We start from the raw sequence: 21,701 nt of genomic DNA on the forward strand, positions 1-21,701 counted from the left end.
TGAATTGGTGCATGAAAAAGGTATGGTATATATACTATAAAATATAAAAATATACTGTAAATAAATAAATGTATATACATGTAAATATTTTCATTATATATATACCGTATGTGTGTGTGTTTATATATACATAATAAATATACACAGTACACAAACATTATATTATGTAAACAAAAACTTTTATTTTGGATGCGATTAATCACAATTAATCGTTCGACAGCACTAATTTCTAGTAATAATCAGAATAAACAAGTATTGAAATTGTAGTAAAATTTTTGTTTCCATAGCAAAAAGCCTACATTATTGTAAAATTCAACTGATTTGTGTCTTAAAACACAGCTGAACCAATCAGTTTGAATGAAATTTTGTATTAGTAGTTTGTTTATTATTTTCCAAGCATGTTATATTAACAATAACGCACTTAAGGCTGTGCTGTATTGTGCTTAATGTGTTGTGCTTAACCAGTGTCCATTACAATGATAATCAGTATTTACCTTTGCTGAATTATTTAGCAGTGTTAAATTGACTATACTATAAAACTGTTGTCTGCACTCTCTGTCCATTCAATTTTTAATCCATATTTTGCAGTAGTCTTGTTAATCTTCAGAGTACCATTGTGATCATATGGCTGGATGGCTTGTGCCAGTGACTCATTAGTTTATCATTAACACTCTGGTTGTGTGTAAATGCTGGGTGGGGTTTGGACCTCCCTCTGGGGTCTCACAAGCTATAAAAGCATCCTGGTCTGGTGAGAGAGGAGCAGATCAACGCCAACAGCCAACATCAGCTCTATACAATCCTTCTGGGCCTGAACGTCTACTGCAGAGTAAGTAGCATTCCGCTTTTTTCACTCTTTAAAGCAAATAGCCTTTAGTAGATGATAACTTCAACATAATGACATTGGATTCAGAACCAAGGATAGCTCCATAACAAAGTGCATCAAGTGAACTTGACAGAACTGTTTAGCATTGAGTTTACCGTCTATTAATTGGTTTAAAGGTTCTGTAGACTTTGGCATTTGTTCTTCAAGTCCATCTGAATCAAAAGTACAATCTACATGTATGAATCCCAAAGGTTTTTTGTTTGTGTGTAATCAGATGGCGAGTGCACTGAGATCTTGGACTGTGCCGCTGGCTCTTGTGCTGTGTGTCATCGTGTGTCTCAGCAGCCTGGCTGAAGCTTACCCGCCCAAACCAGAACCTCCAGCGGGAGATGTGGGTCCAGAGGAGATGGCCAACTACCACACGGCTCTAAGACACTACATCAACCTCATCACACGACAGAGGTGAGGCTGATTGTGTAAGATAAATCAGTATTAGAGGCCAATAGTAGCACTGATTACTTAATAATAACTTTTCGTAATAACACAGCCCTGCGTCTTGAAATTCAGCAGATATTCAAAGAAGGCCTAATGTTACATAATTTATTATTTAATTATTATGTTTGGCAACACATTATTTAATACATTAGTCATCATGAATTATTAATAAACAAACCGTTTACAGCATTGGTTAATGTAGATTGATAATAAATTCTAAATATGTACATTTGAAGTTACATTATAAATTAACATTAGTTAATCTATTAAATATATAATATAACATTAAACATTGAAAAATAGTATGTGTAAATTAACATTAACCTAGATAAATAATGTTTGTTCGTGTCTCATTATTGTAAGTTATTAATACTTATTAAGTCAGTAGAATGTATTTCTGTGTAAATTGTTTGTAAAAGTATCTTGCATAAATGACCACACTAGACTGAATGTGACAAAACATGTAAGAATGGTTTTACAAACAATTTATACACAAATTTGTTCTGCTCATGTTTTATGATTGAAGCCCATTCAGATGATTCTTGAAACATGATTCTCAGATGATAATGGAGAGTATGATGGCTATACTAATAGCACTATTTCTAGCACATCTCATATTGATGTAATTTACTGAACCACTGTGTTGCATTTTTTTTCTTTTTCTTTTTTTTATATTTTATATTTTAGAGACAAATAAATATATTTTATTACAGCTAGTTGCCAAGGGAACATTAATTTTCTTTTAGTTTATGTACTAAAATAACTAAAAACAAACAAAAAACAACTTTAAATTAATTAAATTAGAATTGTTTATAAGGCTTTTTAATTTGTAAGCTGCTTTTATGAAGCCCTAAACAAATAAATTGAATTGATTTACATTTAGTCCCAGTGAGCAATGCAAAAAGGTTCCCATGCAGGCGAATGAACTCAATCTAGTTTACAGTTTAAACAAAATCACTTTAGTGTGTGTTAATGATTTTACCAAATTGTGCATTGCTTTGGTTTTACCCGAACACTCACATGTTTGCGAGGGGTGGGCTGAGTTGCCAGATATCCTTCAACCTGTATGAAACCCCTCATTATTGTGCTGTGCCTTAAGATAGATTGTTATTAAGTGGGATTAACATGTCTGGTTACGTCTCTGATGATGCATTCTAGAGATGTACCCTGATATTTTCTGCAACAAGTTTAACCTTAACAGGCCACAATTAAACGACGATCATGTGTTATTTTGGGTTTGTTTCTTGTTGATTTCCTTATATTTGTGAATTGATGTACAATTATATGGAAGATCAGTTTCTTTTAGTTAAATCAGGAAGTTGCATTGTAATTCTTTTTGGTGCTGTTTGTTCAAGCCAGCATCATTAATACTATTGCTCATACTGAAATTAACAAACACTAAGCATGTAACGTGCTACAGACTTAAATCATCTTCTCTTTATTCAGATATGGGAAGCGATCCACCGCTGAGGAAGCCGTGGCTGAACTGTTGTTCGGTGAAAATGAACAGGACGTCAGGCCCCGGTGAGCAGTGAGAGAACATACTGCAATATCTTTGTTTCTGAAGTTTTGTATCATTGCATGTTATATTTAGTCACATAGATACAAATGTCAGTCGAGAGAGAATCGGACAAACCCCTGGTGGAGATATTCAAATTATTATAATTGTTATTTTTTGTTTCTGTGCAGTGTAAAAGACTTGTTATGGTGACGTGACTCCTCTCTGTGGCTGGTGCAGTGGCTTTCTTCATTCATTAATCTCTATGATAATAAATGAGTTTACCGAACAGCAGAAACCAGCATAAGCCAAACCCTCATCAAAATGAGGCTCCAAAAACACCTCATGATCTATACATCTCTATCAGCCTCTTTCTTTTCTTCCTTCTCTCTCTTTCTCTTATGAGTTGATTTATGCTTTGTGAAAGACAATTGTAAATAATTTAATATTCAATGACAAAATTGACAATAATAAAAAATTACTGGATGTTGAACTCTTGATTCCTGTCTTCATTTATACATCTTACATGTTTTTTTTTCTTCTTTCTTAAATACCTCTTCTTAAATAAAGTGAGACTGTGTCTGAACTAGTGCATATGTAGACCACTAGATGGGGGAAATCAACAATATTTTTTATATTTGAAATATTTGGCCATCTTCATTATTTCATGAATCACAGTTTGAAACCTTTAGTTTTTTATTGTTATATAATAAATAATAAAAATAATATATATAATTAGCTATACTATTCATATTGCACCGAACAAAAACAAACAAACAAACATATATATATATATATATAATTTGTATAGGTTTTCTTTAATGTACTTTAAAGTACCATGTAATACAATGCTATAGCCTACTGTGCGCAGATACATCATATAACATTTCAAAATAAAACATATTTTTATTAATACTTCTATTGATTTTCGTAGCTATCTTGTAAATGAGGACGAAAGTTCTATAAATAAAAATAGTCCAGGACTAAAAATCTTCCATGCTATGATCATATATTTGGACATATATGGTAATATATGGTTTTATTTCAAGAAGCCTACCGCCTCAAGAGTATACTTTTGGAAAAAGAACCAAACTTGCTGTTGGTTAGAGTTGTTATTAATAGAATAAATATAATGTAATAGTATGGGGAAAAGACAGAGACTGCGGTATATGGTGAATTGCTTTTAAAGCCGTAAAGGTCTGAGTGATTTGAGACTGGGTAGAAGAGGTGATGTGGTGGGGTCCGCTGAGAGGCGTGGAGTGTGCTGCCCCTTTAAGACTCACAGCCTCTAAATACAACAAAAGCGCATCGCCGCCGGTAGAGACGTGATGTAAAGCGGTTAACGTTACACAGATTGTTTAAATCTTCGTTTAGTCATCAGGTGATGAGATAATAACTGAGTAGATTATCTAGTTAACAGTGTTCTGTTCTGATAATTTTGCTGTCTATTTCACTGGTTGCTGTGTTATCAGGTGTGTTTGCGGTAAATAAGACGTGAATTTATTAAATTTATTAACGGTTCGAGAGCAGATGGATTATAACGTTACGCGTTAATTCAGCGACCAGCATCATGACCACCGTCTCCAAAAAGTGAAAGACGTGCACTGCTGGTTTATTTCTCCCTGACAGACATCACAGGTGAGTCAAATACGTTCATGACAGATGAAAGCTAAACAGCTCATAACAGCCCTTTCTGCGAGCGACGCGATGCAATGCGACGCGACGCGACCCGACAAACAAGTAACGTTAGTTTGATTTGGACTGAATTTCAGTCTTATTTTACTAATATTAGTGCTTATCTAAGATGCTCGCACAAAAATACCGTGGTAGGCTATTACATTGGCTTTTCTGGTACCATGATAATATTAGATTTTATTTTTGAAGAAGACTAACGTTTCTAGAAAAAGGAAATTATTCAGTAGGCTACCATTTAAATATGTGCTTTACTGTCTGATTCCATCACCGTAAATTACCATACCTTGCATAGGTAAAGTGTTTAGGTTATTTTTAAAGGAAAATCATGCTATACTGAGTATAGATTGATATAATAGGCCTATATTTTTTGCAGTTGGCTAACTCCGAATGACGTAACCTATTATGAAGACTTTGTCAGATTCTTTTTATCACACTGGTTTTATGAGCTTTTATTATATTTTAGTTGTTTTCACTTCACAAGTGGTTAGAAAATGATGAGCTGTTGTAAATGGCAAAAATGCAGCTGTACTGCACGATGCTTAGTACAAAGTTTCAATTGATGGATTTTTTTTCCTAAAAAACCTAAAGTTTGTCTTAACGAACGTCAAAGGTTTTGTCTATAGTTATTATTATTATTAGTTAACTAGAACATAAACATAGCAAGGGTTCACACTAAACAAGGGGAGTCTGCTTTTAGTTATCATGCCGCTCGCTGTTTAATTGCAGACACAAAATTCATCTGTTTAGCTGTGCATTTACTGAATGAGCACTGTGCGATGTCCGAGCTGATTGCACTGTATTTAATGTATAATCATTTTCTATTCTTAACTGATTTAAACTCATTTAAAACCTCTTAAATCAATTCTTAAATCATTTTCAATTTTTTTTCAATTTTTTGTTTTATTGTAGTGATTATTCTATTATTATTTTCTTTTCTTTTATGTAAAGCACTTTCAATTACCATTATGTATGAAATGTGCTATGTAAATAAACTTGCCTTGCCTTGCCTATATAGTTATAGCCATACCAGTTCAGAGTATGTATAATTCTGTATGTGTGTGTCTGTGAGTGTGTGTAAGAAAGTGTGTGTGGGTGATTCTATCCGTTTTACACTTGATGTTTTAGAGTGTAACCTCTTCCTTGCTGTTCACTTTTTTACTGCATTGTAGTCAAATTATTGATTTTATTTTACATAGTTGCACATAGTTTACAGTCACCACAGTATGTTATCTGCAGCAGCCCCGACCTCCCGCAGTATGTTATCTGAACCAATCAGGATGCAGCGCACCTAAGTGGAGCGCGAGAACAGAGCAGACTGGGTATATGCTTAACTCCAGGTTCACACACTCTGTCTGTGATGCGTAGCCTTTTTTTTCGAGCCCATGATAACGGAACAGAACGTTCACACTGCACGCGGTAAAAGATGAGAATAGAAAAGGTTATAAATAGAAAGGTGCGAAAAGATTTAATATCTTGCGCATGAGCACAGAGAGTTGTGAGTGCACAGGAAACCGGTTGAGCGAGAGGAGATATGTTGTAAGGCAGCGTGTATCTGAGCCTTATACAGTCTATGATCTGAGCACGCGCGTCTGGTTTTGTTAACAGAGCAATCGAATCTGTGTGCGAACGGATAGATTCACGCTCGTGCATTATTTTAATGTGCTTCCACGTTACAATAATGCGCTATCGATGCTGCTTCTGAACCGCGTACACATAACTTACTGTATACGCACTGCAGACGGAGTACGTGTGAACTAGAGGTCTTCTCGGGTCCTAAAAACTGTACCCGACCCGAATCGACCCGAATCACTACTTACCCGAACCCGACATGCATACATTATTTATTTTTAAAGAAAAACCCGACCCGAGACAGACCCGATAAAATTAGACCCGAGTCCGACCCGACCTGACGGCATTTCCTTTAGAACCCGACTGGACCCGAACGTAAACGGCATTTACATGTGCACAGCCTGCAACCATGCGTTTCTCAAAAATGCACTTAACATAGACGCGGCAGTAGGAGTAGCCTACGCGCTGAAGTGCTGAAATGTCAATCACACATGTAACCCATTACGTCCTTTAAAAGTTGGCATAATGTTATTTACCGGACCATACGATGATTAACATTAGAACCACCACAGGATAAAATTTACCGATGGCTGTTTCTCAAATATAACTTTTCAGATTACAGAATAACAGATTTTCAATAAAATATACAAAGTCTCCCAGTCATTGATTTTGACTAAACACCGATGACGACCCTGGATGTTTCTGTTCTACATATTCGTTTTCCCTCACCTTTTTCGCAATGTCTGTTATCGCCTCCATGCTTTTCTGACAGTGTCGCGTATTTTTCAAATTGATTGACAGGCCTGGCTTAACGACAATTCAAATACCGGTACTTGCATTTAGTCAAACATCCATCCACATGATGGCGCACTAGTTCTTGGCAAAGGGAGGGGGGTTGGTTAATGTGGAACTGAGTAAATAAATGCGTTGCGAGGCAACCGTGCTTATAGCCCGTTGCACGTAGAAGCGCTGATTTGCTCTCACACTTAGAAAAAATGAGAGAACGGTGTCATAGTTGTTTTAAATAATGCAATTTTGTTAAATGCCCAACATAGTTTAAAAGAATTCGGGTCTTCTCGGGTCCATTTGGAAAAGGCATATTTATTTTAAATTACCCGAGACCACTAATACCGAATCCGACCCGTGTCCGAGGTACTCGTTGGAGTTTTGGACCCGAACCCGCTCGGGTCTCGGGTCGGACCTCGGGTTTTCGGATCCAAGTGGACCCGTGAAGACCTCTAGTGTGAACCTTGGGCAATAAATATATTGGGCAAAACATAACACCACTACAGGCACCACTACAGTGAGCTTATGACCAATGCATGGCAAAAAAACCCAAAAAACCATCCCTGAACAAGGGTTTTTTGTTTTATTTTTTTATTGTAATTTTTTGCCATATGTCTAGATTTTGTTTGAAATCTTTACTTAGTGATTATTTTGACTTAAGTCTGTTCTAGAGACGTTACAACTTTTTGATAAAGCTCTCAATGGTTTTCTTTTGGAAATATGTTTCAAATTTATACTGAATGCATTTATGACTGTAAAGCATGCCTGTGTGTGTCAAAATCATGATTAAAATCGAAATCGCAAAATTGATCAAAATATCGTGATGTTTTTTTTGTCCATACCGCACAGCCCTAGTGTGTGTGTACGTGTGCACAAGTACAAGTGTGTACCAGAGTGTTGTTGTGTTGATTTTGCACTCTAGGTGTTTTAGAGTTTTTTTCTAGATTTTTTTTTGCATTGTGAGGGACTTGTAGATTGTACACAAACAAATATAACTATTTTCGATTTTTTTTTCCCCATTTCCCATTCATTGATTGAAGATCATGAGTGTGACTATTTTTTTTATGCCCTCAATGTTATAATTTTTTTTGTTCACATATACCAAGTGCCAAAAAAGTCACAAAATTTTGTTACCATTCTGGTATAGAATGATACCATGTATATATATATATATATATATTTATATATATATATGTATATATATATATATATATATATATATAGGCTTACTAATATTTCAGTGATACTAAAATAACAATGATTTGACTTTGATACTAAAATACCACAGATTTGTTTTTCTATTACTATATTACTATTACTATTTAATTTATTCTTATTATTGTGATTATTCTTATTATTTATTATTCTTATTATTTGATTTTTATATCTTTATCTGATTGCTAGTTGTAGCTCATCTCCTAGATGTCTTATTCTTTTAACGTGTTTTCTGGCTTTTGTGTGGGAAAGTCGACACCTCTTCAACTCCCACGTTCATATCTGTGTCTCTCATTCAAAGACATGGCATGACCTCTCTGCTTCTTTTCCACCCACTGTGTGTGACAGCTTTACCCTTGTGTGCAGCTCCAGGGACTGTTCCCATGAAAACCAGTGTTGTATCTGTGCACTCAATAAAAAGAAGTGACATTGTAAGACGTCGTCTTTGACCTAAAAAGGTCTACTATGTTTCATATTTCTGATTCGATTGTTTATGTTTTGATTTGAAAACTGAGTTAAGCCATAAGGTAATTTATGGTATATACGTCTTAGATGGAATATTACTATACTGTGACACATCAATGTGCAATGAAAAGAGTCTTTCTGTCACTCATCTGGCACATTATTGTACACCAGGTGGCACAACAGCTGCCCAAGAAGAACATTTGCTTATTTAATTATCTGTGTGTAAACACACAAAGCCAAATCATGAATACTTCTGACCACAGTTTGTCCTGAAACCGCTTACTTGAGTAATGTACATCGCAAGAACATAATAAAGAACATCAATTACATTTCTAAATGACATGCCCTAAACACAGAGCAGCACTATTAACAAGATTTACTCTCCAATTTCCTAGTTATTTTGCTCCATTCAAATACCCTACTGTAGAGGCTCTTGGGATTTTGTGTGTTGCCTGGCAACCATCGCTGCAGCTGCGCAGCCGGAGAGCTAATGCTACAGTGCTGTTAGTGCTGATCTCCTACTGTCATTTGCTGTCCTGACTGCTTTTGGTTAAGCTAATTGAGCTTATGTGTGTAACTGTGTATCTTTAACACAGCTGTATCTGAGTAATTCAGAATCACTTGCGCACCAGTCATGAGAAAATTCACAATAAATTATCGGACAATTATTGATATATACTACCCTACCTTTGGCTAACAGCAGCTAGTAGAAAATCCTTTGTTGTCATTGTGTATTTGGCTGCTCAAAAGTATATAAATTATGTAATTTTCCAGCAATATGCTGGTTGATAAGATGTTGCTTTTTTATGTTCAAATTTAAAATATCAAATAAAGTTCTAAATTACTGTTCTAAAATAAAACAATTAGTGTTCTAAACTACAAACTACAGTTCTTTGATATATGTCATCTGTGTTTCTTATTGATGAAACACAACTACTGTAGGAAATCTGTGCTTGTCTGAATGTGTTTGTATGAATGTGATTTGTATGGAAACGTATGATTTTTTAGAAAAATACCCTCAAATACTGATTAATATAAAACCACATAAAGTTGCATTTAAAATAGCTAGTAGTCTTAAATTCTTCACTTTCAAACACTCAAACCCTCAAGATTTTAACGTCAAATCTTCAAGCTTTTATTTCAGCAGGATATTGGTGAAATACTGTAAAAAAATATATAAAAATATAAACAAAATATGTGAATTTAAATATTAAAGTGAATCTAGTGTACATTGCATTCCTATATCCGTGAAAATGATAAAAAATGCTGTATAATGCATGCCAGGCCAACAGTTAGCGATGTTGCTATGAATGAGTTGGAAAATGTGAAATCCAAATGTACAACCATCAATCACTTAATTAACCCTCGCATTAAGTTCCCAATGCACCAGTTCAGCTAGGATCTGAAGGTGCTTGCATTGCTTGTTTAGGGGGTTCCCTTGTTGTAGTCTTTGCAGAAAGGGGTTTCCCAAGGTTGCTGATTGGCTGGAAGTTCAGTAGTCATTGAGGTCATGTCTTTGGAAGTCAATAGTTGGGCGTTGGCTGAAGATGTGGAGTTGTGGACTGGTTGAAGTTTTGAGGCGGTTACAGACTTGAGGTGAACTCGGAGAAAGCGTTGTGGCAAAACTTAACTCTGAACACAAAACTTTCAATGGGAGAGTAAAGAAATTAAAGTAAAAGAAAGAAAAGTAAAGTTTGACAAGACTAGGTGGCTTTTCCACTCATAGTTTTAGAGGTTCTACTGGCATGTAAGCCAGAGCATGCTGGAACGGTGCTCAAAGAATGTACAGGCAAAAAGCATGGCTAAAAGCCCTAATGCAAAAAGCAATGACTAAAAGCAATGGCCAAAGGCCGACAAGGCAAAAAGCATGGCTAAAAGCTTAATTTGATTATTTAAACTGGGGTGTTGGACACATCCCAAATGGTGTCTTGACCAATTAGACATCGTCTTAGATTGGGGTGTTGCTATGTTTCTCCTCCTAATACATAAATGAGCATGTTATCTTATCTTATCTTATCTTATCTTATCTTATCTTATCTTATCTTATCTTATCTTATGTTACCGAAATCTTGCAGAGTATAATTTGGGCATGATTTCTATAACAAGAATATAATACATTTTACAAAGTGCTGATTAATATAAACGTTTAAAGCATAAAAATTCAAACTCTTACATACCCAACAGGAATATAATCCTATAAACTATACCATAATTATTCAAAATAAATACACAATAAGCGATTAGGACTTGCTAGTCAAATGAGTGGGTTACATACATGATATAGAGTTAAGCAATAGACTAATATTCATTTATAAGTCTTTTTGAGATCATTTTTGGTGTACTTACATCTGTAAAAGATGTCTCTCTGTAGTTCTGGGGATTTTGTGAGGATGTGCTTTGTGAGGAACAATAAGGTAAAAGGTCTCATAACGAATCACAGTCTGGTTCTTGTCCTGGGTGTGGGAAACCAACCCGAGGAAGTCTTCAGCTCTTGATTTCTATCACAGATTTACATGTGACGGTCATGATGTGCATCTGTTTGAACATTAATCTTGGTTTCTTGTCCCAAATTTGACAAACTTTTTCCTGAGTTGTGATTATGAATAAGTGTACTTTTGGAACACCAATCTTTAAAGGGGTCATTTGATGCGATTTGAATTTTTACTTTCTCTTTGAAGTGTTACAAGCTTTTGGTGCATAAAGAAGATCTGTAAAGTTGCAAAGACTAAAGTCTCAAATTCAAAGAGATATTCTTTATCAAAGTTAAGACTCTGCCACACCCCCCTGAAACGGCTCATTTCAACACGCCCCACGTGTCTACATCACTATGTGGAAATATTTGCGTAATGCTGCCCAAATGTTCATGCAAAAAAGAAGGCGTTGTTTCAGTAACCTCAGTTAGTGTTGAAGCAGCCATGCCATGGAGATGCTGTATGTATCTAGGTGAAAGCAAAAGCACTTTATTTGGCCTTCTGAAAGTAGATGCATTTTTAGGAATCTTTAAGATTACTTACAACAGAACAGCAACACATTTTATGGACAACTGTTTTGTGAACCTAGGAAAGGAGGTAATTCTGACTTTGCTACGACAATCTGACGCTTCTGAATCAGCTACTGTAAGTATGTTTTGTTATTAGTTTAAGTATTTGCTATTGAATGTTAAAATGCTGAGTTTTGTGCGTACACGCATGCACGCGTGTGTATGTGTGTGTGTGTGAGAGAGAGAGAGAGAGAGACAGGGTCACACAGTGCAGTCAGTTGTCTTAACCATCCATTGCTTGTGAACTGCAAACACATACGAGCTTCATCACTGTGTCTGTCACGCCACTCTGTTCCTGTTTCAGGCTTGAACTGATGATAAGTCTAAGGACATTATTAAATGTCTTTACATTTATTTTGACAGAGGAAGCCCGCGATTATGGAAAGTGGCGTTGCATTTCCGATGAGTGTTCAGTTGGCCAATCAGAGCAGACTGCGCTTATCGGAAGGAGGGACTTATTTATATTAGAAACTGTACCCCACATCTTTTGCTCAAAAACCACTACTTGGTGTAGATTGTAATTACTATGTAATGCAGTCCCTGTTGTTGCCATTGCGAACCGGCCCCAAACAGAAAAGCAAAAATATAGAGGCTGTGTGTGTGAGAGGCGCTTATGGTCTTGGTTACAACCATTCCCCCATTTAAAGTACTGAGAAGCCCCACCTGAGGGAGCTGAGAGGGGCTATTTTTAGCCCAGATTCATCAGTACCTGTGGGTTTGTGCCTTTTTTTAATTTTGGCTTCTTAGATTTGTGTTCTTAAACGGAGCTAAAATTAATTGTTTGTTTGGAACCTTTCCTTGTTTTAAAATTAAATGTGTATACATAGTTTTAATTCATTATTCATTATTTTAGTTTTGATGCATCAAGTTAAACTACAAGAAAATGAGAAAAACTTTTTTTTAAAAAGTTTTTTCAGTTAATGTTTATTTTAAGTAAAATAAAAATGCTTGTTATGGTTTTAGTTAGTTTAGAAAATATATTTTACGAGGTGATGATTTATTATGCAATACGTATGATGGAATTTGTACAGAAGATTTATGACTTTTGGAAAAAGATTTTACCATAACCTATATCTAAACATTAACATCAGTGGAGCTCAAGTAGTTTGTATGAAAATGAGGTTGTAGGAATTCATACGAAATAGCCACCAATTGGCCAAAAGGTAAAAAAGTGATGAATTGCCATAAGATTGTGTTAAGCAAGATATTTACGTTGATGAATCTATCTAGAACAATAAGACCAGGAATCTCATTTAGTGACACTATTGGCACAGACCTCACCATTTTTGTAGAGATAACAGAGCTTTGTTAAGAATGAATAGAGCCGGTCTTTATTGAGATGAGAATTGCTTCAGGATGAAGCCTGTATTTTGGGTCCTTTCGTTGCTTTAAGTAAGAGATGCTTTTCTCATCCTTCTCTTGTGTTAAGAGATGTAATTTTGTCTATCACTCCTGTGTCTTATCTCTCACTTGTCACTAACACACACAGCTGCGTTCAGACTTCTGTGCTGGCAGGAGGAGCTGATTGCTGGGTCATCTGCCACTGAGGGAAGCCAATGTCACAACAGACAAGTTAAAGGGAGAGAGAAACGGTAACAGAGATAACTTAGAGGTATATCACTCAGTCTTAAAGAGAAAGTTCACCCAAAAAGGAAAATTCTGTCAATTACTCACCCTCATGTCGTTCCAAACCTTTGTTCATCTTCAGGAAAAATACGTTTTTTTGATGAAATCCAAGAGCTTTCTGACCCTGCATAGACAGCAATGCAACTGAAAAATTTTATGGCCCAGAACGGTTGTAAGGATGTTGTTAAAATAGTCCATGTGGCATCAGTGGTTTAACCGTGATGTTATAAAGCTACAAGAATACACAAAGATAACAAAAATAGCGTCTATTCATGAGAGCAACACTGTGATTTTGTGTTTTTGGTGGTCCTGTAAACCAAAGGTAACATTTTTATTTATGTTTTGATGTTATCATATAACACCCTGCTCATGGTCTCCAGAAACTCTGTATTACCATGTTAGTAGTTCTCCATGCTCAAATGCTGTCGTGTTTCTGTGCTTAGGGTTTGGTTTTGACAATAAGCTTAGGAGACTGGTAAAGAGCATTGGAGTATAACACACACACACACACACACACACACACACACACACACACACACACACACACACACACTTACACAATCTCTCTATCTTTTACGCACTTTCAGCTGGGTTATGCAAAGTCTTGCTGAGGTGCACAGTCAGAGTGTAACAGCTTCAGTGAGAGCTATATTTAACTCACTGTATGTGTAGAAGTGTCACGCCGTAAGATAGCACCTTTAAACTCCTCTGTATAAAGTGCCATTTTACCTTGTATGTATCATCGTGTGGAGCTAAAATAGTGTGAAAGAGTTGCCAAATTTGTCCATGGCATCACACATTTATTTTCCCACTAGGATAGAACTTTCTTAAGAGAGAACAAGAGACTATGTTTATGTGAAAGTCTAGAATAAATGCTTGTTACCTTCTGCTTCAAATTATGATTTGATAGTTTTATGTAGAATAAAAAAATTATTTTGTCAAAACATTTATAATTAGACTATAAAATGCTTGTAATTAGATTACACTTGTGTTTTTATGGATTACATAATTACATATTCACACATTATTTTGACCTAAAAGATATATTTCAAGTCCCCATGACCTTTTAATTATTTAATAATTAGCATATTCATGTTTTTCTAATGTCTAGTGTTTTTAGTGTTCAAGTATTATTTTTACTCTAAAAATGTTTACATTTGCACGACTGAAATAGTAAGCTTTTTTATCAAATCACAAACTCCCTGAGAAACCTTGGCACTTTGTGTTGTTGATAATAAAGTATATTATATATTATGTATATATAAATACACACACATACAGTATATTTTTTGGAAATATTTACATGCATATGCATGTATATATTATATCTTATATTCTATATATAAATATATTTCATATATAAACATAACATATTTTTCTTAAATATATATGCATATGTGTGTATTTCTACATACTTAATAAATATATACAGTACACAAACATATATTAATTTAAACAAAAACTTTTATTTCAGATTGGATTAATCGTAATTAATCGTTTGAAAGCACTAATAAAAAGTAATCTAAAAGTAATCGGAATACCTTATCTTAAATGTGTACAGTATATTACCATAATGGTTATATTCCATTTCTAGTCTGGTTTCATGTTATGTTTATGTTTCTTTTATTTTTCATTACTGCCGAAAGTGATATTTGGTTGGTCTTATTGGAGTATCTTGCTTATTAAAGATGATTATTAAAAAAAATCTTAGATTTTAGATCCTTCCTCCTTGTTTCTTTCACTGATCGTGACAATTATGCCACTAACTACAGTTTTTATCATGTAATTTGTATTCAGTAACGAGCTACAATTTGTTAGTAATCTAACAAGGACTGAATGTATTGCAGCTCTCTGCAGAGAGGGTGGATTTGGAGTAAATACTTGGGCTGACCATGTGATTTTCACACAGAAACTCTCTCTCTCTCTTTCTCTAGTTGGCCTCTGACAAATTTTGTACGTGGACAGACGCTCAAAGAAAACGAAAATGCCAGTAGCATCCACCAGCTCTGACTCAGGTAAGATGCGATATCTTAATGATTTACTGAACTTAGAGTTTGTTACCGGTCCAAAACCTTGTTAATCCACAAAAGGGTTTTGTGATATAATGAGGAGTGAATGTCAGTGACAACCATAACAAGCCAGTCAGACATTTTTGGCTGAAACCCCACAATGAACCGGGATTAAATGTTTGTGCTTCACTGAGCATCCACATATCTGCCAAGCTTCAGACCTAGCTTTCACTGAAGAGACATTTGAGTCAATATCATTGTATTTCTCTGGACAGCTACACAGACTGAAATCAATGCGTTGTTCTGTTATGATGTACAACTTTTGTTGAAACAAAGACAAAATCTGAGAGATGATCACATCCTCCTGTACAAGAGCTATTCTGAGAACAGGGGAGTTGGTGTTGAGAAGGGATGATGAAAATGTAACAAGTATATTAAAGTATTAAGACTATGTATATTATAGAGTAAAAAGTATATAGGTATTCAATAGTTTAGATTTTAGAAATTCTATGTCTATGATTATGTATATTATACAGTAAAAGTATATAGATATTCAATGATTTAGATTTTAGAAATTCGGTAACACTTTATTTTAAGGTGTTTAAGGTACACTGTTAACATGGACACCTTAAAATAAAGTGTAACCAGAATTTCTTATCATAATTAAAAGAGTATTGTGGGATTGTATATTTCTAAACAATGAAAGATGGTTAAGTGTCTTTGCAGCTCAGTTTGTGCCTCTAATGGTGCAGATATTACATGTCACTTTATTTTTTCTTCTTCTGCCATTTAATTACATCAAAGGACTTTAGAATGGAGAAAATAAAATGATATATGAAAAGTTTAATTAGCAACATTTTACAATTAAGTTTAATTTGTTAACATTAGTTAATGCATTATGTGTAATGCACTAACAATGAGCATTACTTTTACTGAATGTTAATTTATACTAATACATTTGTAACATTTTTTAAGTTACTTTCAGCTCTTTGATGGCACTGAATGGACTGTGCACACAGAGAGAAAAGAAAAAGAAAAATTAGGTGAACTTCCCATTTGTGTGAATAATAAATGGTGCAACCTGGAACACGTTACTCTTATTCATAGGTTAGTGACCCAAATATTGAGTTACTCCCTCTGGGGATGCAGCCATACTACCTACAGTACCTCAGGACGTTTGTTTTGGCCATGTGCTATCTGTCCTCTGATGTCTACTCGGGAGGTTTTGTAGATTTTAAAATAAGAGAAAAAAGGACTTTAGACATGATATCGGTGCAGTTCCTATAGCAGAATTCACCCTTTATGTGATGAGCTTTTCAACCTTTCTGAATTAAAATGAATTAAAATATGCATTTTTTAGGTATACAATAAAAAACGTCAGCTTGACACAACCTGTCACAATAACATCATAAGGAAATGAAAAAAGCTTCATTAAATGAATAAAAATTCTTGAAAAGAAATATAATATATAAATATTTATATATAATTTTTTTAATGCTTCACTAAGTATACAAACTGAAGATGAACTTTCATCATCATGCAGAAAAACATAAAACAGCAGACCCTCATGACTGTTTGTTTCAGACCTTTTTATGACAAAGCAAGGTTAGTTCAGATAGTAAAATCTCTTGTGGTGCAACACACACAAAAAACAATTATGTAATAATTGTGTAAAAATATATTTTTACCTCTGAAAATATATGTAAAGACTTTTAGATGAGATAAGATACACGTCAAGTTGTAAGGAAAATATGTTAATTACTTAATAATTAAAACATATGACATTAGAGTCATTATTTTTAAACTTGAAAATGGTATAAAAGATTTAGAAACCATCTGAAGCCAAGATGAATACAAAGTGCACATTTTTAAAGAACTTGGCATGCAGAGGTGGGTAGTAACGAGTTACATTTACTTCGTTACATTTACTTGAGTAATTTTTTGGGGTAACGAATACTTTTCGGAGTATATTTAAAGATGGGTACTTTATACTCTTACTTGAGTAAATTTTTGGGGAAAAATCTGTACTTTTACTTCGTTACTGTGGGCGACGCTCCTCTCGTTACTTTATCTTAATGCAATAAATGTTATAATGCTTCAGTTTATTCCAAACGCGCCGTCTACTTTTCTCTGGGCAATGAGCGATGCCCATTCGCGAATGATTCATTCTTTTGAGTCAATTCTGTTCAAAGGCTTGATCAAACCAATTGGCAAACGAGTGAATTGGTTCATGAATCAGTTTGAATGAGTCGTTCAGTTCCCTGCTGCACGCGCTGAGCGTCTGAAGTGGTTCACTCGGAGTTGTAACGTTTAAGAACAGAAAGAGCGTTGAAAACGTGGGTGGAACTGCACTGAATTGAAATCTGCAAAGGTTATTATTTGCTAGCGATGGAGATCCTTATTAGATGAACACCGCGTGTGCTGTCTACTGTTTAACAGGTAATAACTTGGGCTACATTCGATTACAGTACACGATACCACTGTGACATTAGTTTGTTGTACGTGTGTGGCTTATAACAGAGGGGAGTCAAGTTGAATGCAGCTTCCAAAAGACAAAAAATAGCCGATTAAGATTTTATTAATTTTAATACAATCACACTGGTGCAAGTACGTTCAGCGAGTCATATTATCAGCTGCTAAATTCAGATCTGTGATTGCTTGCTGGCGCTAGCCAGAGATAGATGCGTTTATACAGCGCTGCGTATTATAACAAATCACACATGATTCTTTTGAGCTTATTAAAGCATTGGCCAATCAGAGGTGTTCCGATGAGTCATCGCTAAAATGCCGGTGCTTCCTTCACTCGCTCACTGACTGAATACCTCTTTCTGGCGAATTCTCTCGCATAAACAACAAAGTGCAGATGTGTGTACGAATCTTTAATTAAGATATTGATTTCACAGTGTTAACAGTTTCAGTGATTTTAATGGGAGTTTCTGAGAGTGATTGAAATCTAGACTGTCAGTGAAAATTATCTTTAATAATGTACATGTTATTTGCTCTCTTTCTGAACAATGAAAGATTAGTAGTAATATTTATATCACATTAACTTTCAATGTTAAATTCACATTTAATATAAAGTCAGTCGTATTAAAAATATGTTATGGCATGACACCCATGTCTGTTACTTAAGTAAACAGACAGGGTTTTATAATAAATTACATAAATTGGAGTAAAGGCTGATGAAATATATACATTTATACACGCACACATACATTACATACATTTTATCTATATATCTAAATAAAAATAGGCTCAGTATATATGACCCAAAGTAACTAGTAACTAACTACTTGAGTAGATTTTTTATCCGATACTCTTTTACTCTTACTCAAGTAACTATTCAAGACTAGTACTTTTACTTTTACTTGAGTAAATATTTCTAGAAGTACTTTTACTTTTACTTGAGTACAGTTTTTGGGTACTCTACCCACCTCTGTTGGCATGTCATTGACCCAAGTGCCCATTAGGTAGATGCTTTTTATCCAAAGTGACAAAGTGACTACAGTTCTCAGAACAGACAGGTTAGAATAATAACTTTTCTAGAAATGTCCCTGTACTTTAAGATGCTGGCTTCTTAGTTTTTGAACCTGTAGCTTTACCAGTCTGTAGTATCCTGCATGCCTTTCTGCTGAGGGAGCAGTGCCATTTCAGCAGATTGTAAGCACCTAAACATGCTGATCCAGAAGGCCAGCTCCATTACTCAATTACTGAGTGAAGTGGTGCTTGGACAGAATGTCTTGAGCTGATCCAGGTTCTAAAGTGGGTTTAGACAAGACTGTCCAGGCTCTTTATTATAGGGAATGTCAATGCCACCAGTTTTTGCTGCCTGTCGTTGGTCAATGGCACTAGCAAGGACTTTCAAGAGCCCTTTCAAGAGCCCAATCAACTTTCCACTTAGCTTGTGAGCACTGACCTTCAAGACTTCAATACATCATCACTCTTAAGATGTGCTAGCTTCCATCTCATGCATTTTCTTGACCCGATTGCCAATACTGTCATCCAGAGTCCTAATTTAGCAGTACATGAACACATCTAGATCTGTCTAAAGGATACAAGGCTCATTTCACCTCAGTTGACACTTGTGACAATGAGGTCCAGTTAGCCACAGGTAAGCACAAGTTGCAGACAGCTAACTGAGCATCATACATACAACTCCCTTAGCCAGCTGTTAGAAATGTGCACAAATAGGGACTCTCCACTTTGTCTTGTTTTGCATTTATTCATTATTACAAGGTTTAGAGTTACAGAGTTTGTTTACAGTGTGTATGTTTACAAAGCAGACTGTATAACATTTGCATGAATTTATAGTTCTTGTACTTGCATGATCAATTTGACAGTTTTATTTCTATATTACAATTAAATCTAAAATGAAATAAATAGTTTACTGTGACTTGACATTGAACAAAAACAGGGAATAATTGATGTAGCAGCATTGCGCTGTAGAATCTCAGTGTTTATTTGTGTCTGTATTACAGACATCTTGTGTTTATTTACAGATTAACTGTAATAGTGTGATGTCCACAGTACCATACTGGCACTTGGGTTCCCAGCATGCATTGCAGGATCAATACAGTACACAGTCACAGTTTTCTGCCTCTTGGTTTATTTTATTGTATCTGTTTTTTTGTCGCTTTAAGTTACTTGGGTAACAGTTTACAACAAGGTATGTTTGACAGTAGTGACCAATGCATACTAATTTACTTATGGAATTTAAATATTTCAAGTTGTATAAATTAACATCAGTTAGTGTTTTTATTTAAATCAATGCCTGGTGTTAGTATTTTTGCATGCCTGAGCTTATGTTAAAAGGTCACCAGAAATAACAACCACCACAACACCACTGCAAACACTCCATATTACCTGTGCATAGGATTGTTCAGATCATCTTGGAGGTACCTCACAAGAAATGTTTCAAATAGAAATTTCATATTGATCTCTCATAACAGACGTATCTTGGCGGGGTTTGAGACATTGTTTAGAGCTCATCTAAAACATTTTCTCGCGAATAAAACCACAGAGATCCAAGAGTCTTAAATAAGCCTCAGCTTTCAATGTAATTTCATAGGAGACATATTTAAGGAGATTAGATATTATAGAGAGCTCTCAAGTGATTCTTCTTTCCTAAGGAGAATTTCCTCTTCACTCTTTGTTCGCATGAGACATTTTCTCTTCCTCCTCCTTTTTTCTCTATACTGTCTCTCTCTCTTTTGCATTGTCTCCTCTTATTAGGTCTCTGTGTTCGATCTTACGGTTATGTTGAGCTTTCTTGGTGAATCTGTCACAGTCTTCAGCAGCTGAGAGGGAGTGATAGGGAGGAGGCTGAAATTCTCTGCCAACCTGTGTGTCTGGAATCTGTGTTGTTAGAGTCAGATAGAAGGATATTAGGAGGCAGAAAGCCCAGCCATTTATACTGCCTCAAACTGTCTTTAAACTTACAACAGGAGGGATGAAGAGAGAAGACAAAAATGGGAATAACAAGGAAGCCTGAGGTGTCACAAAACAGGGAGGGAACAATCAAGAAATCATAGATCTAGGAAGGGACATGCGAGAGGAAGAATAAGAGGTGGGGAGACTTTCTGGAAACCGATGCTGACGTCAAAGAGTTGAAAAAAGTGAAGGAACAGAAAAGAGGGAAGGAACGCATGTGAATTAGAGGCAGGAAAAGAGGCTTCAGAGAGATTGAACTATGGCTGGGAGTATCTATAACAGAATGTCCCTGGAGGAGATTGGATCGATCAGCTCTCTAGAGGGTCCAGGAGGTAAGACACAGAGCAGAAGATCTTTAAAAGCATGCTGTGATTTGACTAGAGCAAGAGGGACTTTAATTTTTACTGTGGTTTTGCAGTTAGAACAGTACACACAACTGTAATGATGGAAGAACTGTTAGATATGCCTATTAAGAAGCATCATATTCTCACTGTAGTTGATAACATGATCAGGGAATACTATTTCCAGTGTTAATTAAAAAATTTGCAATTTTAAAATTGAAAAGTATATTGTGTGGTTTTAACATACAACTGTTAAAATCTAAGACCTTAAGAATGCATTAAGAATACACTTATACACACAGGCTTCATAATTATTATTTTTTTGCATACCTCCAGCACATAATGTGTGTGTGCATGTGGAGAGAAGAGATGAGGAGGGGTGCATTGAAAGAGAGGTGACAAACCAGTGTCCAATTAGCTTTGTGCATGAGTGCACATCCTGTGTTTGTTACAGCTGCCTGGACAGAATGAGTCTGACAACTTCCTTTAATTTCAGATTTCCCCTCTCTCTCTCGGCTCCCTTTCTTTGAGGTTCAAACTACAGTCAAGTGAAATACATTCCATTGCATGTTTTCACAAAAACGCAGCTTCCTTGACCATAATGCAGTCTCATAGGACTGTCCGCTCAACTTCTATTCACATTTCACTTGAGAGGCTGACAATATATAACGACGACATATCTTTCCTGAACACAGTAAGCAACGTCAGC

At 35.4% G+C, this 21,701-nt stretch overlaps 2 protein-coding genes across 5 annotated transcripts in view; both read left to right on the plus strand.

Moving 5' to 3' along the window:
• The first annotated feature begins 676 nt into the window (after positions 1 to 676).
• Positions 677 to 3,309, plus strand: LOC132122604 (peptide Y-like). Its single transcript, XM_059532982.1, has 4 exons — positions 677 to 826; positions 1,098 to 1,285; positions 2,765 to 2,842; positions 3,008 to 3,309. The coding sequence occupies exons 2-4, from the start codon at positions 1,098 to 1,100 to the stop codon at positions 3,027 to 3,029; spliced, it is 288 nt and encodes a 95-aa protein (XP_059388965.1). The 5' UTR covers positions 677 to 826; the 3' UTR covers positions 3,030 to 3,309.
• Positions 3,310 to 4,086: 777 nt separating this feature from the next.
• mpp2b (MAGUK p55 scaffold protein 2b) overlaps positions 4,087 to 21,701 on the plus strand; it is a 63,789-nt gene continuing 46,174 nt past the window's right edge. Inside the window, exons 1-3 of one of the 4 annotated variants that reach the window (XM_059531897.1) lie at positions 4,087 to 4,197; positions 4,289 to 4,454; positions 15,147 to 15,227. In XM_059531897.1, the coding sequence (XP_059387880.1) occupies positions 15,197 to 15,227 (31 nt within the window). In that variant the 5' untranslated portion in view covers positions 4,087 to 4,197; positions 4,289 to 4,454; positions 15,147 to 15,196. Of the gene's footprint in view, positions 4,455 to 15,146; positions 15,228 to 20,524; positions 20,984 to 21,701 lie in introns of those variants that run through there. The other 3 variants (XM_059531896.1, XM_059531894.1, XM_059531895.1) reach the window with 3 other exon arrangements.

Source organism: Carassius carassius, chromosome 40 (assembly GCF_963082965.1).
Source record: "Carassius carassius chromosome 40, fCarCar2.1, whole genome shotgun sequence".
In the NCBI taxonomy this organism is placed as follows: domain Eukaryota; kingdom Metazoa; phylum Chordata; class Actinopteri; order Cypriniformes; family Cyprinidae; genus Carassius; species Carassius carassius.